Raw genomic sequence first — 17,188 nt, forward strand, 5'->3', positions numbered from 1 at the left:
AGCGTTTATGGCTCAGTTCCACGCGGACTAAGCAAGTCCAACCACCAGTATTAGCTCCGGATGTTTGTAAAGCCCTCTGGTCTCTCCCATCCATTTTCTCGTATTAGGAAAAGCAAACAAAGCAGTAAGCGTTTCAGCTTCACAGCCCATCACTCCCCACCACCGTGCGGTTTCAGCTAAACAAGTTCAGACCTGGGTGGTTTTTTTTTTTTCCCCAACTGCCCGTGGTGCTATGATCTTTTTAAAGTAGACTTTGCTTAGTCTCAAATCCCAAATTCAACAGTCGTGACAAGGTCTTAACCAAGCACCAAGGTCTCTTCCTGCCCTCCCTTCTCCCTTCCGCAGGCCCTACAGGGAAGGGTAAGTTGGCCATTGGCTGAGTTATCTGAGCCTTCTGCTCCTGCCTTGGGGGTGGGGTGGGGTGGGGGTGGGGGGGTCCTTGGTTCTTTGGGTTTTACTGCTAGTTCTCAGAAACGATCTCAGCTTTTAAAACATATTTTCCTCTTGCATCAAACATCTCAGTGATTGCTCCACTCCCTCCTTCACATCCATATTCAAGTGGACGCCTCCCTCCCCCCGCACCAGCACCTCCACTGCCTCCTCCCGCAGCAGCAGCGACACGACGACATCACGCCTGCCACCCTCACCGTGACTGCCACAGCTACTCCCAGCCCCTCGCTACCCCCCCACCTCCCCCCACTGCCACCCTCACCATGACTGCCACAGCTACTCCCAGCCCCTCGCCACCCCCCCCACCTCCCCCCCACTGCCACCCTCACCGTGACTGCCACAGCTACTCCCAGCCCCTCGCCACCCCCCCCACCTCCCCCCACTGCCACCCTCACCGTGACTGCCACAGCTACTCCCAGCCCCTCGCCACCCCCCCACCCTCCCCCCCACTGCCACCCTCACCGTGACTGCCACAGCTACTCCCAGCCCCTCGCCACCCCCCCCACCTCCCCCCCACTGCCACCCTCACTGTGACTGCCACAGCTACTCCCAGCCCCTCGCCACCCACCCCCCACCTCCCCCCCCACTGCCACCCTCACCATGACTGCCACAGCTACTCCCAGCCCCTCGCCACCACCCCCCCATCACACCTCACCACCTCCATCACCTTCTCCACTGCTTCCACACAGGGATCCATACAGTTTACGAAGAGCCTGTCTTAAGCAACACAAAGTCTGCCATCACTTTCCCATTTCAGAGGCAAAAGAATTTCCCCACAAAAGGCCAGAGGCTTAAGGACTCTGTGGCAGTTCAGAGACGAATAAGTCCTTTGAAAGGGTCAAATTCATTTCTGAATCTGGAGAAACAGGGAGGTACACCCTGGAACCCTTGCCCGAAAGTGTGCATAATCTGATTCTGTGGGGTTAAAAGATGGAGAAATCAAACCCTACAGACCTGGTTAGGTGTATGAACGTGCTTGGCGAGTATGAAAACACTATATAAGATTTTTCATCCTGTTTGGGGGAAACATGTATCGATTCCTGTCTTCACTGTGTGCACTGAACATCTTCTGTGTCAGGCATCACCTGGCTCGTGAAACAATTCAAATCACACCTTCATACAGGTTATATATATTTGAGTGAGCACCTAATAGGCACCAGGGGTCTTCCCTGGTGGCTCAGCAGTAAAAAATCCGCCTGCAACGCAGGAAGACTTGGGTTTGATCCCTGGGTCAGTAAGATCCCCGGAGGAGGAAATGGCAACCCATTATTGGTATACAGCTCCAGTCTTCTTGCCTGGAGAATCCCATGGGCAGGGAGCCTGACGAGGTACAGTCCACAGGGTCGCCAAGAGCCAGACATGACTGAGACAATTTGCACCTGGAGTTCTGCTGGGTGCTGGCCCCCAGATTCCTAGAAACCTGCCAACCTTCTGATAATGTATTAATAAGGAGGCAGAGGTCAGAGAATTAAGTTGTCACTGCAATGAGAACCTGGGGAAGTCTTCTCTACTCCTCTGGACTTTGGCAGCACATCTGGCCAAAAGGTAATGGATCGAGTTATCCAGGGCAGGGTTCCTCCAGAGGGATGAACAGATCACCTGGAGAGCTTGTTAAAATGCAGCCTGTGGTTCACTGGGGCTGGGCTGGGGTCTGAAACTCGGCATTCTTAAGAAGTACCTGAGTGCCACTGCGGGGCTCCATGGACATCGCTCAGAGCTGTGAGGTGTTTCATCTATGCAATGAAAGTATCTGGTTCTCTGGGGACCACCTGGACCAAAGGCTGGACCACAGGCATCTAGGTTCAGGGAGGACAGTCACAGCTGCAAAAACCTTCATGTCCATTTGGAATTCTGCCTCCTCGCAAGCTCCCAGCACAGCTGGTCAAAGTCACAAAAATTCTAGCCTCTGCCATTTTCAGTCCCAGAAAATCCCAAACAACTGTCCGAACCTCTGTCCCAGGCCTTTATTTTTGTGGACAACACATAACTTGTGAAGACCTACTAAGTGCTAGGTTCTATATTGGACACCAGGGCTGCAGGGGTCAGCAGAGCAGACACAGGCCGTGCTCTGGAGCCATCACCCTGGCAAGGGGTCACTTCTGGGCCTTTACTCCTCACGTGAGGGACAGGAAGGCACATAGTGGATACACTGGCTAAATTGCCTGGTGGTTGGTGGTTTACTTGCTAAGTTGTGTCCAACTCCTGTGACCTTATGGACTATAGCCTGCCGGGCTCCTCTCCCATGGAATTCTCCAGGCCAGTGGAGTGGGTAGCTGTTCCCTTCTCCAGGGGATCTTCCCCACCCAGGGATTGAACTCAGGCCTCCCGCATTGCAGGTGGATTCTTTACCTTCTGAGCTACCAGGGAAGCCTGCTAAATTGCCAAGCTGTGCCCCCCGTGAGCTCCTTCCACAGGCTGGGGCTGCCGCTGACCTGCACTCTGCACTCAACCAAACTACTCCATGACCAAGCCACAGCTTGAGCTGGGCACCGGAGATGCAGACATGGAGCAACCAGGCAAGAACCGTCAGACAAGCTCGTTTTAACTCTGAGCTACTCATTGTCCTCAAATGTAACATGGCAAGAATTTTGCTACCAGCTTCATAAGGTTGTGGGGCGACTTAAATGAGTCAACGTCCAGATACAAAGCTTAACACTTTGCGGGGCACACAGCAGGTGCTCCGTAAGGGCTGACTGCCAGTTATATACGAGACCGCTTTCAACAGCTGATAGAAGGAAGCCTTAGTATGACATTCAAAACACCCCACTGTCTGTGCCTCTTAACAGATGCGGCCTCCCTTTCACCCTGCCTCGCTGAACCCCTCCTGGCTCTTCCATGAGGTGGTGTCTTCTCACACCTCTAAGTCTGTGCCCAAGCTACTCCCTCCATCTGAAAGGTTTTTTTTTTTTTTTTTTCTGGTACCCTCTTCATTCAGGGGCCACCTCTAAGTTTGCAAGTTTCTGTGCACACCTGTCCTCATCCCAGCGCTTGTCCAGGGAAACAGAACTGGCTACGTTTGCGCGGCCAATCCGACAGGGGCTCAAGGGTAAAGGCTTGCGTCATCCGCGTCTGCCAGTGCCAGGCCCGGGTCCCATCGAGGTGCTGGCCGCTTTGCGCTGAGCAGACAAAGGCTCCGCCTTACCGGGTCTCCCTTTCCATGTCACTGCCTCGGGGAGGCCTTCCATGATCACCTGTTCTGTCCTCCAGAGGTTGTCAAACTAGCTTGCATCAGAAAGATTTCTTACACAAGGGATTTCTGAGTCAGTAAGTCTGGGCAGGGCCCTAAGAATTCGGACTTTTAAAATTACAGCGCTGATCGGGTCACTTCGCGCGCTCCTGTTCTGCCCCCCCTGGTTTATCTCCCTCAAGGCACTCGTAACCCTCTGCAATGTTTATTGACTCTCTGCAATGTTTATTGCTTATTTGTCTTGTGTCGCCACAGAGCTCCCATCTAAACTCCACGAGGGGCAAGAATTTTGGGTTGTCCTGCGCACAGCACGGCACGGTGCTGGGCCCGGGACTGAATGAATGAATGCCCGAGGTTGAAAATCAAGTGACAGATGGTCCGCTGGGCGAAGGGACTCCTAGAAGCCCAATTCGCCGCTTCACCACGCCCCCCCGTCCTAGTCCCTGGAACCTCGCGCAGCTCCCCGAGGCCCCACACCACGGCCCCTTTAAATGTGCGCGGGGACGCCTCGCCCCTGGGCTCCCTCGATCCCTGACGGAGCAGAAAGGAGAAATAAAAAAAGCCTTCCAGAGCGGGAGGAAACGTCTCGAAGGGGGCGGAGGCGCAGCGGCGGCACCGGCAGAGGCGCGGCGGCCAGAGCGCAGCGCGCGCGGAGCCGGGCGCCCGGAGCGGACACGACGCCGCGCGCCGGCCCGGCCCCCGCCCCCCGCCCGCGCGCCCGCGCCCCCGGCCCCGCCCCCCGAGGCTCGCGCCCCCCCGGCCCCGCGCGCCGCGCCGCGGCCTCAGTGAGCGCGCCGCCGCCCCCCGCGCCCCGACCGCGCACCCGCTCCGCTCCCCGGCCCCGCCCAACCCCGGAGGCCCGCGCCCGGCGCCCCCACTGCCCTGCGCGCCGCGCGGAGTCCGGCGCGCGCCGGGGGCGGGGCAGGCGCCGGGGGGGTGCGGGCCCCGCGGGGCGGCCATGGAGTGAGGCGGCGCGCGGACTCGCGCTCGGACGGACGGAGGCACCGACGGGCGGCCCCGGGCTCCGCGCGCTGGAAGATGAACAGAGCAGGTAGGAGGCTCCGCGGGGCACGCGCGCCAAGGCGCCCGTCCGGCGCTCCAAGTTGGAGCCCGCGAGGCGCTCCGGAGCGAGCTGCCCAGAAACCCCCCGACCTTCCGCCTCGGCTGAGGGACGGGCGGGTCCCGAGGAGGCCGAGAGCGTCGGTGGCTCTCAGCCCCGTCCGGGACGCCCCACCTCGGGGACGCCTCCTCGGTCTCGGGAGGCCGCACCCCGGCCCCGATAGGCCGCCTCCGGCTCCCACCGCGGCCCCCCCGGCTTGGGGGTCCCCTCGCGACGGGGAAGGACACTCCCTTCGCAAAAGCGACTTGGTCGCGCCCCTGAATCCTCCCTCCTGCTGCTTGGGGTCCCCTTCAGGCTCTCGCTGGCCCCCCAGAGGCCCTCTTGGGCCCCCGGGTCCGTCTGCGCTCTTCCCCCCGCCGGGGTCTATGCCTGGTCCCTCACTCGTGCGCGGCGCGCCCTTGGCGGCTTCTCACGCCTCTCCCTCTCCTGGATCCCCGCAGACTTGGAGCTCGCTCCCCTTCGCAATTAAAAAGCCCTAAATGACCACACCCCGCCCCCGCCCCCCGCAGCGGCGCGCCCGCATCCCCTGCGGGGCCCTGGCAGGGCCCCGCTTTGTGCCCAGGGGACGGCTCTCCAGGCGTTCCCTCCCAGCCCTCGCGTCTCTGCCCTGAGACTCTGCCTCTGCCCGGTCGGGACGTCCGTGAAATCCCAGATGCGTTCGGCGGTACAGAGCGATCCCCTCGAGGAGTGCCGTTTAACAGACTTACTGACTGAGACCCAGAGATGGGCGGTGCCTGGACCCAGTTCTCCGGGGTCCCGACTCCTCCGCGGGAAGGGCAGAAAGTTGCCTCCAAGAGGCGAGTTTACGAGGAGGCAGCCGTCCCAGCTGAGTTCACTTGCCTGCCAAGGAGCGGTTATCGCTCTTTTCATTTTTTTTTTTTTTTTCTCATAGAATTTAGCAGAAGGCAGCTCCCTCTCCGACCAACACCCTTGTCCGAATCCGAACTCCAAAACACACATCCCTAAAGAAACAGGAAGCCACCATTTTGGCTGTCTTAGAACCATATCCTGCTGCCCTGGGTGGGTGTACAAAAGTGTGTGTGTGTGTGTGTGCGCGCGTTGTGGGCTTTTCCTTTCTCAAGTGTTTTTAATGAATAAAATCTTTGTCTGAGGAGTGAGGTGCGGGTCGGAGACGTTTGGCTCATTGATCTGACAAAGGAGACACTTGGGGGCTTAGGACGCGGTGGCCGCCTCCCTGTGTCCAGGCCCTGTTGTGGCTGGGCGTGGACACACCTGGACCCTGAGCGAGTGATGGTCGCGGAGTAGGGGGCTGGGGGTGGGGGCGGGGTGCCACCTTGGAGGAGTAGAGAGAAGACCGGAGCCGGATCCCAGTGCCCAGCCAGCCCCCTCCTTCTAGGAAGGAGGTGGCCTGCTGCTTGATCTAGCGCGGACAGAGCCAGGCTAAGTCTTTCCTACACGCCTAATAAAACTCGCTGGAAAACAATGGTGAGAGCCCCATGCGGTTTTCCCACGTTTCCCTGCACGAGACTTGGGCAAGCCCTCCATTCTCCGAGACTCCGGGGTTTGGAGTGAGCCAGAAAACGCTTAGCGGCAGGCTTGGTCCCAGGAAATCTCAGCACTTACCGCCCTTGGGTTCCAGCATCCTGTAATTTGCATCTAGCGTAAATCTGGTTACTTTTTCTGTGTGATAGCAATCATAGACCTCACGTAATGATATGTATGTGCCTGGCTCTGAATTTCTTGATCATGCAGCAGAGTGGTTCATAGACTCCGTGGGACTGAACCCCATAACCACCGTAGGCTTAGTTATTTGACCTGGAGCAGGTTACTTAACCTCTCAGTGTCTATTTCTTCATCTTGAAAATGGGGATGATAAGATCTTTGTTGCTGAGGTCTCATAATTAAACAAAGCTTGTAGGTGCCAAGCACAGTGTCTGTCACCTTACGTTGTTATTTAGTTACGGAGTCGTATCCGGCTGACTCTTCGAGGCCCCATGGACTGTATGTAGCCCGCCAGGTTCCTCTGTCCATGGGATTTCCCAGGCAAGAATACCCGGGTGGGTTGCCATTTCCTCCTCCAAGGGATCTTCCTGACCCAGGGATGGAACCCAACTCTCCTGCATTGCAGGGGGATTCTATAGCACTGAGCCACCTGGGAAGCCCCCATCACATACGTGACCAGCAAATTACTGGTTCATATTGACCCAGACGCTGCTCTTTAGTGTTTTACACTTGGATCAGTTCGGTTTTCACAGTAACCTCATCGTGAGGACTGTTGCCGTTCTCATTTTATAGATGGGAAAACTGAGCTGCAGGGATTTTGTGGTTGCTGGCCTAATAAGGAGTTGAGACAGGGTTGAAACAGACTGTCCAGCTTGAGAGCCTGCTTTATTTACCTGGTGCATAACACATAGTGGGTGCACAGGAAATGTTTGCCAGTTGACTTTGTTCGGTACCTTATGTGGTTTTTTGCCTTGAACTTCTCAACAGCATTATGAAAAAAGCAGGGTATTTCTTCCATTTGACCTAGAAAGAAACTGAGGCTCAGGAGGCACAGTGACATGCCTGAGATCACACAGCTGATGTGTGGCAGAGCTGGGGTTGGAGTCAGGTCTGTCTGAGCCATGCCTTTCCCACGTGGGTCCCACACCCGTCGTGGGTCGCTGGACTCACCTGACCGCAGCCTCATTAGAAATCATCAGGCTTGACTTGGACATTCCAGCAGGCATCCAGGAATGAAACGTAAATTAAGATGCAGTTGGAAGGTGAAATCGGAAGATAATTACTCTTGGAACATACGGTTGTGAGAGTTCCAGAGGGAGAACAGTGAACCGCAGTTGCAGTGGACGCAGGGGCCCACGTCGGGGATGTCAGGGAACGCCGTCAGAAAAGCCAGTTTAAAAGACTGTCGTCTGCCAGAGCAGATGGCACTTACTGACTGCTCGGTGCCGTCTCCTCGCCCTGCAGATGTGGAAACTGAGGCTCAAGGACAGGAGGGGTCTTGCCCAAGGTGTCCCTTCAACTCATGGCAGAGGCAGCCATGGAGATCAGAGCTCCAGCTCCCAGCCCAGTGCTCCTCCAGGTACCTCTTCTCATTTAACCTCTGCAGAGCTGGCAAGGGAGGCTTCCCTGGTAGCTCAGCTGGTAAAGAATCCGCCTGCAATGCAGGAGACTCCAGTTCGATTCCTGGGTTGGGAAGAGGAGACCCCAGTTCGATTCCTGGGTTGGGAAGATCCCCTGGAGAAGGGATAGTCTACCCACTCCAGTATTCTTGGGCTTCCCTTGTGGCTCAGCTGGTAAAGAATCTTCCAGCAATGCTGGAGACCTGGGTTTGATCCCTGGGTTGGGAAGATCCCCTGGAGAAGGGAACGGCTACCAGCAGCATGAATGTGTGAGTGGCAGATATTTAATTAAAATAGAAAATATAAACTGGTACCAGGGGCCTGGCTGCTACGGATGATTCTATCTCCAGAGGCTGTGAAAAATCTCTTCCTCCTGTCACTGTGACTCCCCACCTGCCACCCCCGCCCTCAGTTAACTCTTGGCATCTTGATTGACGAGGTATTCTGCATTCGGGTCATCCTCAGGGGTAGCGCATTGCCAGAAGGTCTTGGGCACTGGTGCCTCAGGGTGGCGAGGGTGTGCCCCCAAGCTGTGTGTTTTGGGGAGAGAGAGGGTCCATCCGTGCTTGGTTCTTGCTGTGGTTGTTCAGTCGCTCAGTCGCGTCCGACTCTTTGCGACCCCGTGGACTGCAACACACCAGGCTTCCCTGTCCTTCACCATCTCCTGAAATTTGCTCGGACTCGTGTCCGTTGAGTTGGTGATAACATCCAACCGGGTTATACTCTGTCACCCCCTTCTCCTCCTGCCCTCAATCTTTCCCAGCTTCAGTCTTTTCCGATGAGTCGGCTTGTCACATCAGATGGCCAAAGTGCTGGAGCTTCAACTTCAGCATCTGTCCTCCCAATGAATATTCAGGACTGATTTCCTTTAGGATGGATTGGTTGGATCTCCTTGCAGTCCACAGGACTCTCAAGAGTCTTCTCCAGCACCACAGTTCGAAAGCATCCATTCTTTGGCCCTCAGCCTTGTTTATGTTCCACCTCTCACATCCATACTTGGCTGCTGGGTCCTAGAGAGTCAGAAGGTTACACTGAACCCAGAGGAGGAAGCCCCTGCTCTGATTTATCCTGTTATTAATCCATCCCTGACATATTCTACAGCTCAGCAAAACCGGACTCTTGGCCATACTTCCAAAGGCCTTGCGTCTAACTGCCTCTGGGCCTTTGCACACTCTGTGCCTCTGCCTGGAACACCTAACCTCCTTTTTTTAAATTTTTATTTTATACTGGAGCAGAGTTGATTTACAGTGCTGTGTCAGTTTCAGATGTGCAGCAAAATGATTCTGTTTTATATATATATATATATATGGTTGGCAAAAAAATTCGTTCATGTTTTTTCATAACATCTTTGACTATATATATGGAATAGGAGCTTCCCCATATATAAAGAATCTGCCTGAGATGTAGGAGACATGGTTTGATCCCTGAGTTGGCAAAATCCCATGGAGGAGGGCATGGCAAGGCAACCCACTCCAGTATTCTTGCCTGGAGAATCCCGTGGACAGAGGAGCTTGGCAGGCTTCATGGGGTCGCAAAGAGTGGGACACGATGTAAGTGACTGCACACGCTCGAATATTTATATATATGTATTATATATATATATATATATGTATATATATATATTCTTTTTCAGACTCTCTTCCCATTTAGGTTATTATAGAATCTTGAGTAGAGTTCCCTATGCTGTACAGTAGGTCCTTGTTGATTATCTTTCTTATGTATAGTAGAGTGCACCTGTTAATTCCAAATTCTTAATTTATTCCTCCCCCACTCCTCCCCCCATAATCATAAATGTCTTTCCTAAATCTGTGAATCTGTTTCTGTTTTGTAAATAAGTTCATTCGTATCACTTTTTTAGATTTAGATGAAAGTGTGAAAGTCGCTCAGTTGTGTCTGGCTCTGCGACCCCGTGGACTATACAGTCCTTGGAATTCTCCAGGCCCGAGTACTGGGGTGGGCAGCCTTTCCCTTCTGCACGGAACCCAGGTGTCCCGCGTTGCAGGCGGATTCTGTACTGGCTGAGCCACGAGGGAAGCTTAGCTTTGGAGTCATTCAGTGTCTGCCTCTCCCTGTCTGACTCACTGCACGTGCTGCTGGTCTCTAGGTTCTCCTGTGTTGCTGCAGATGGCACGAGTTCATTGCTTTTTCCGGCCGAGTAATACCCCACTGTATATGTGTGCCACGTCTCCTTCATCCCCTCCTCTTGGGTTGCTTCCGTGCTGTAGCAGGTGTAGCTGGTGCTGCAGTGAACTCTGGGGTGCGTGTATCTTTTTGAACTAGCTTTTCTCCAGATACATGCACAGGCGTAGGATTGCTGGATCATATCCAACTTCATTTTTTTTTTTAATGATGAAAGTTGTCCCTGTCCTTCAGCAGGCACCCCGGTGTATCTGTCCCCTGGGCCTCCTCTGGGCAGCACTGGTCTGAGACCCAGGGAACCCGGCCCTGCGCAGGGGTTCTGTGTGGGTCCTCCTTGGGAGGAAGGAGAGCTGGGGGCCGTCCCCCTTCATCTTCTCACCTCCCACGTCCCGTCTCCTTCGCTGGCTCCTCCTCGGAGCCTTGGGGCCGGTGGAGCTCCATCCCGGCTCTGCTCTCGTCTCTGCCCCCCACTCAGTCTCTTGGTGATTTCACCCGGCTCGTGCCCTGATCCCGTCTCTGTGATGGCTGCCTCCAGCCAGGCCACTCCCAGGAACCCAGGCTGGTCCACCCAAGAGCCCATTGACCGCTCCTTGCAGGGCTGTGATGGGGAAGTCGGACCAACAGGTGCAGATGGAAGTTCTGGTTTCCTCCCGAGACACCTGCAGCCTTCCCGGTTCAGCTGGTGGCAGCTTCACCCTGCCGGTTGCTCTGACTCCAAACTTTTGCATTGCCCATGATTATTCTTTCTCTCACACCCCACATCCAGACCGTCTGTCTGTAAATCCCACCAGCTCTACCTTCATCTTTAGAATCTGATCTTTTTCTTTCTTTCTTACTTTTTTAACCACTTCTTCCACTGTAGCCTGATCCAAGCCTCCATCCTCTCTGGCCTGCATCATTATCGCAGGTGCCCTCTTCCTGGCCTCCCCGATATCATGCTCAGCACTGTTGCGGCTTTCAGCACACTAGCTGGAGTGGGCTTGGCCTTCTGCTCAGGGCTGGGTTGTCATCCACACTCTGCCCTCATCTCCTGTCCCTCCTTCGCTGCCTCACTCCCTTCCCACCACTCAGATGTCCTTGGACACGCCGGGTGAGCCCTGAATCCCCTCACCTTTTCAGGTCTTCACTCTGATGTCCTCTCATTGAGACCCGTCCTGGTCTCTCTGTTTAAAGTTGCAAGCTCCTCATCTTTCCTCCAAACTCCTCCTAATTCCTGATCTTTTCCTGTGGACGTCATGATCATCTCACATATGATGGATAACAAACTTAGGCTTTTTATCGCTTATCTCCCACCACTACAGTGTAAAGGCCAGGAGGCATGTGGTCTTTGTCTTGTTTATTGATGTATCCAGAGAGTCTGGACGAGGGCCCAGAAGACACTGGGTGCTCCATCAATACTGGTGTAGTGGAGTTGGATTACAGAGAGCTGGACGGGAGCGAAGGAAAGCCAGTCATTCACTTTGTGGTCACTCAGTCCTTCTGACTCAGCCTTATGGGATTTCTCACTTGATTCGCTGTCCCTGGCCTCTCTGGCCTCAGTCTCTCTGCATTTTGCCTTTCTCTGCTTCACTAGAAGCCGGGAGCCCCAAGTCTGCTCTGTGCAAGAGATGTTCAGTTGTGTCTGACTCTTCACGACCCCATGGACTTGAGAAGCCCACCCAGGCTCCTCTGTTCATGGAATTTTCCAGCCAAAGAATACTGGAGTGAGTTGCCATCTTCTTCTCCAGGGGATCTTCCAGACCTGGGAATTGAACCCGCATCTCCTGCATTGGCAGGCGGATTCTTTACCGCTGAGCCACTGGGGATCCCACAGAAGAAATGCTTGATGGCAAAGGGTGAAGGGACTGGACCAGGAAGCAAGAGACTCCATTCTGCAGAGGCCCTTCTCTGGACTCGCTGAGTCCCCCGCCCTGCGTGCGCCTCAGTCTCCTCTCCCAGTGAGGGGTCGGGCAGGGTCTTTCTGACTGCCATCCTTGGATCTCAGAGGGGAAGGGGTGAAACGCCCTGAGCTCCAGAGCAGAGAGCAGGACGTGGACACTGGGTACTTGTCACTCCTCGGGGCTCCCGTGGGGAAGGCATTTTCTTGCTGGATCACGCCTAAGACACCCACTGTGACCTTTTTCCGAGGAGACGGCGCCCGCAGATCAATAGCTTGATTGCAGGAAGGATGGGGCGGGGTGGGAGTGATGCATTTTTCATGGCCGATCTGTCCCTCTGGCAGCTCTGGTGGTGCCTGTGTGAAATACCACCTGTTAAAGATAAGAAATGAGAGTCCCCACCCCCTGGAAAATAATTGCCTGCCAGTGTCTGACACCTGATGTTGAGAAGTGACGCTCGTATTACGTCATGTATCAGTGCAGATCCAGACTTAACAGCAGGAGAAGACGTCAAGGAGGGGAAGCCTGACTTTATTAGCACGACAATAGTGTGAAAATGGGTTGCTGGTCGTGTCCAACTCTTTTGCGACCTCATGGACTACAGCCTGCCAGACTCTTCTGTCCATGGAATTTTCCAGGCACAGTACTGGAGTGGGTTGCCATTCCCTTCTCCAGGGGATCTTTCCAACCCAGGGATCAAACCTGCATCTCCTGCATTGCAGTCAGATTCTTTACTGTCTGAGCCTCCAGGGAAGCTCCTGTTTATGGAAAACTACTAAGCAAAGTCCTGCTAACGTACTGTGTATCTTTGGATCTGTATAACAGCCTCTTGTACCCGTTTTACAGAAGAGGAATCTGAGACTCAGCCTCATAGCTTATAAGTGGCAAAGGTAGGATTTGAACCCAGATCACCAGGCTCCAAAGGCTTGTAACTGTTACCCTGTTATGTCACAGTGACAGGGAGCTGAAGCTTAGCTGTTTTTAGCTCCAGATATTTCGGGCTTTAAGAAAAAAAAATAAATTGAACAGAAATTTTTCTAAATGAGGTTGTATTTGATTGTGTATGGAAACAAGGGGTTGGAAAGTCACTTCTTTCGTCTTGAAGACTCGGGTTGTTTATCTGGATGCCTGCGGCTTTACTGGGTTGTTGGTGTGGGTGAATGTAGATATGGGTTAGGGTGTTGAGGAAGTGAGTGCTTTTGTCTTTAAAACCTTTTTTTTTTTAAAAATGGTTATTTCTTTAGCTGTGCCAGGTCGTAATTGCAGCATGTGGGGTCTGGTTCCCCGAGGAGGGCTGGAAGTCCGGCCCCTGCGTTGGGAGCATGGAGTCTTAGCCACTGGACCACCAGAGCAGTCCTGAGCCTTTCAAGTCTTGAGCGCTGGGCCTCCTCCCCCCGTTCTTGCTGTCAGCTGCCACATCTTACAACCAACATTGTCCCTGTTCTCACTGCCCCCTCCCAATTAGCTGTGCCCTGGGAAACCAGGCCAGTAAGTTCATTAGATTTATGTGCAGCACACAAGTAAGGAGGCTTTGGAGTCAGGCCCTTCCAGGCACAGAGTGCGTGGGCTTTATAACCCTGTATTATTGGTATCCAGGGCCTTTTTTAAAATTTCCTTTGGGGCCCCTCAGCTGAATTTTTCATAGTCCTGCCAGCTTGGGGAGACGACACTGACTTTGGCCTCAGATATACTGAAACGGGGGCTTCCCTGGTGGCTCAGAGGGTCAAGAATCCGTCTGCGGTGCAGGAGATCTGGTTCAGTCCCTTGGTCAGGAAGATCCCCTGGAGACTGGAATGGCAACCCACTCCAGCATTCTTGCCTGGAGAGTCCCATGGACAGAGGAGCCTGGTGGGCTACAGTCCATGGGGTCACAAAGAGTTGGACACGACTGAATCAATTTAGTGTGCACACACGCGCGCACACACACACACACACACACATACTGAAACGGAGGGGCCGGTGGGACAGTCCCTATGGAGATGGGCTGCCACCGTGGCCACCACCCCTGACTCCTGAGCACCCTGTGGTGGGGCTGGTCTGAGTCGTGACATGCTGCGAGTGTGAAATATACCTTAAATTTGGAGGACTTAGCATCGTAAAGAATGTCGGCTATCTGCCGAATGAACTTTGTGTATCAATTACATGTTGATCCAAACATGATTCGTTGATTACGTGATAATATCCAAAGTGATATCTGGGATATATTGAGTTGAAAAGTATATTGTTAGTGTCACCTGTTTCTTTTTTACTCTTTAATGTGGCTATGAGAAAATTAATAATAATTATGTGTGTAATGATAAATGGGGCTCACATTATATTTGTCAGTCTGGCCTGGATTAGAAATGACTGAGGTCAGAGATGGAGCTGCGAGTTGAATGCCGTGGAGGGGGTGGTGTTTGCTGGCAACCCTCCAGGCCAGCTGCTCCGCCTTCCCTCTGTCCCAGGCTGAACTGACACGCCAAGCCAGCTTTGTATCCGAGTATCACGCCCAAGGCTCAGTGGGGATGGAACTGGGAATTGAGACTGGACTGCAGCAGGGACGTGCGCGTCCTAAACCTGGCAGTGGACGGCCAGGCAGTGCTGAAGCAAAGACGGCAGGACAGAGTGGCGTCCCTGGGAATCCCCAGTCCTCACCCGTCTGCAGTGCGGGCAGGGGCTCGGAAGCCCAGCTGCGGGTGTGAAGGCATGGGCTGGCTGTGGCAGGAGAGATGCTGAACTTGGAAGTGGGCGATTCCACCCTTGACCCTCCCGCTGTCCGGGTCCGTCCCATCCTGCCAAAGTGAGCTGCAGTGTCACCCCCTCCAAGCGGTCGTCCCTAGCCGCCGCACCCTTGCTTCTCTAACCCCTGTGACACATGCGTGTTGTCCATCTTCCATTTTGTTGTGGCCGATGAGCCTCAACATCCACACGGGATGAGACCTGTGTTGGAAAATACCATGTGATTGCCCCGTGAGGTTTGGGCGCAGGGCAGTTCGCTGGATACCAGCCCGAGGCATGCAGAGTTCAGAGGTGGCCCTTGGGAGAATCGTGGCGTCGCCATCCCAAGCCTGGTGGTGTGCCATTCTCGAGGGAAGGCGGTGCTCAGTCATCATATTGCGAGAGTCCGCAGCTCCTGTGGTGGTTCTGCCAGCCTTTCTTTTTCTTCGGCTGCCCTGGGTCTTCATTGCAGCATGCAGACCTTTTCTAGCTGCAGCCCACGGGTTTCTCTTACTGCGGAGCACAGACTCGAGTGTGCACAGGCAGGCGTGGTAGCTGTGGTGCGCCCGCTTGGTTGCCCCGAGGCATGAGGGATCTTAGTTGCCTGACCAGGGATTGGAACCTGAGTCCCCCGCTTTGAAAGGTGGATTCTTAACCACTAGACCACCAGGGAAGTCCCCGTTGTGTCAGGCTGGTCTCCCTAATTTGATTTGTGAGGATTCAGCAGAGGTGTTCTTCTCTTCTTGGCCCTGGAAGACTCTGCCATCTACGGTGCGGTGTGTGTAGAGACTAGACTGCACTAACGGGAGAGAGGCTGTGGGCTCCTTGAAGGCAGCCTGGATGCTGACTGTTAAGATCTTCATTGGCTCCTGGGCACGTGCATTTACTACATACTTGTTGAGTGAATGAGTGCAGAGATCAGGACGCTTTTATTGTGAGCACAGGCTGTCATTCGTTCGGGTTCTGTTAGCCGGACTGTGTTTAGAAGAAAGATCTCTTCACCTTGTTTACAGAATGAATCTTGAGTGGGTAAGGAAGTGGCAACCCACTCCAGTGTTCTTGCCTGGGAAACCCCATGGAGAGAGGAGCCCGGTGGGCTAAGGTCCGTGGGGTCCCGAAAAAGTCGGATACGACCGAGTGCGTGAGCACACGGGAATTTAAAGATGTTGGTGGAGGGCATCAACCTGGCAGAACGTGCTGGGTTGGGCTCACGTGGGCTGGGAAGCCAGCTCCAGTGTTCTCTTGAAAACGTAGGTAGGAGACTCTTGAATGGAAGTAAAGGTAACTGTGCTTTCTCTCCCCTTCTTGTCTGTGTTTTCATCCTTTAGATTCACCCAAACCACCAGTCGCCCCCAAGCCGAAGGCTGCCAGTTCCCTCACGCCACAGACACCACCCAAATTCTGCCCATCGTCACTCCGGCCTGAAAGCCTTCACAGCCCCAACTCCTCCATGTCCAGGGGGCCGAAACCCCCCATCGCCCCGAAGCCCCGTCTGGCCACCCCCAGCGAGTGGAGGGCCAGTGTCTACGTGATCAACAGCTTGAACAAATGCAGCAACGGGAAGCTGCCCTGCGTAGACAGGGGCCTCTACGAAGAGCACCGGTCCACCCCTGAGTGCTCCGAGTCCGAGGCCGATGAGGATTACATCGTGGCCCCCAGGGCCCCTCCGGGGGAGGACGGAGCCAGGGATGCGGGCTGCGTGGAGAATGCAGTCACGGGGCCTCCGGAGGCCGGAGAGGAGGAGGAGGGCCAGGATGGGGGCGAGGGGTGCGGGCCAGCGGGGTCCGCGGCTGCAGAGGCCTGGGCGGTGCTGAGCGAACAGGCTGACCGAGACGTCGCCCCCGCCCCCGAGGACGCGGAGGGCCCAGACTGTGCCGGGGCCGTGGGGACCGAGGACCAGACGTTGGCAAGTGAGGAGGAGGAAGAGAAGCTGGCGGAAGAACACAGAGCCTGCAGCCTGGAGGACGAGGACGGAGAGGCGGAGCCTGGGGAGCCTGGGGATGGAGGGGCGGAGCCTGGGGAGCCTGGGGACGGATGGGCGGAGTCTCTGAGCGATAGCATCCCAGCCCACCTCGAGGTCGTCGAGGATACCGTGGTTGGCGGCGAGGAGGAGCCCGGGGCCCCCGGGACCCCCCAGGAGGCAGAGGAGGAGGACGCAGAACCCGGCCACAGTGTGGACGAGGGGGGCGAGGGGGATGATGCCGGCGAGGAGCCCCCAGAGGACGAGGAGTCGGCCACGGGTGTTCCCGAGGCCGAGGTGGCCAGCGACGACCCTGAAGTCTCCCGGGAAGCGTGTGAAGATGCCGCAGGTTATGGCGGCCAGCATGACGGGCAGGATGAGCCGGCTGACCCGGCAGAAGCGGAGGCGGGGCAGGACCCCCGGCAGGGCGAGGACCCCGTGCAGGATGAAGCAGCCGAGGAGAGCTGCCACATCATCCCGTTCGAGAGCGACAGCGTGGACGACCTTGTGCCTCCGCTCTCGGCCAGTCCCTACGAGTTCTTCCCCACCGAGAGCACCTCCTTCTGTAGCGAGAGCTACCCTCCTTATTCCGAGTCCGCAGGAGAGTCAGCACAGGAGCCGGGGCCGGAAGAACGTGCGGAGCGGGACCCCGAGGCCGGGCCGGGCGTGAGCGGC

The 17,188-nt window shown here is 55.4% G+C and overlaps 1 protein-coding gene across 1 annotated transcript in view; it reads left to right on the top strand.

The window, feature by feature from the left end:
• The first annotated feature begins 4,571 nt into the window (after nt 1-4,571).
• Nucleotides 4,572-17,188, top strand: part of FGD5 (FYVE, RhoGEF and PH domain containing 5) — a 121,135-nt gene continuing 108,518 nt past the window's right edge. Inside the window, 2 exon segments of the mRNA XM_027523489.1 lie at nt 4,572-4,688; nt 15,882-17,186. Coding sequence (XP_027379290.1) covers nt 4,676-4,688; nt 15,882-17,186 — 1,318 coding nt within the window. The 5' untranslated portion in view covers nt 4,572-4,675.

Source organism: Bos indicus x Bos taurus, chromosome 22 (genome assembly GCF_003369695.1).
Source record: "Bos indicus x Bos taurus breed Angus x Brahman F1 hybrid chromosome 22, Bos_hybrid_MaternalHap_v2.0, whole genome shotgun sequence".
NCBI lineage: Eukaryota > Metazoa > Chordata > Mammalia > Artiodactyla > Bovidae > Bos > Bos indicus x Bos taurus.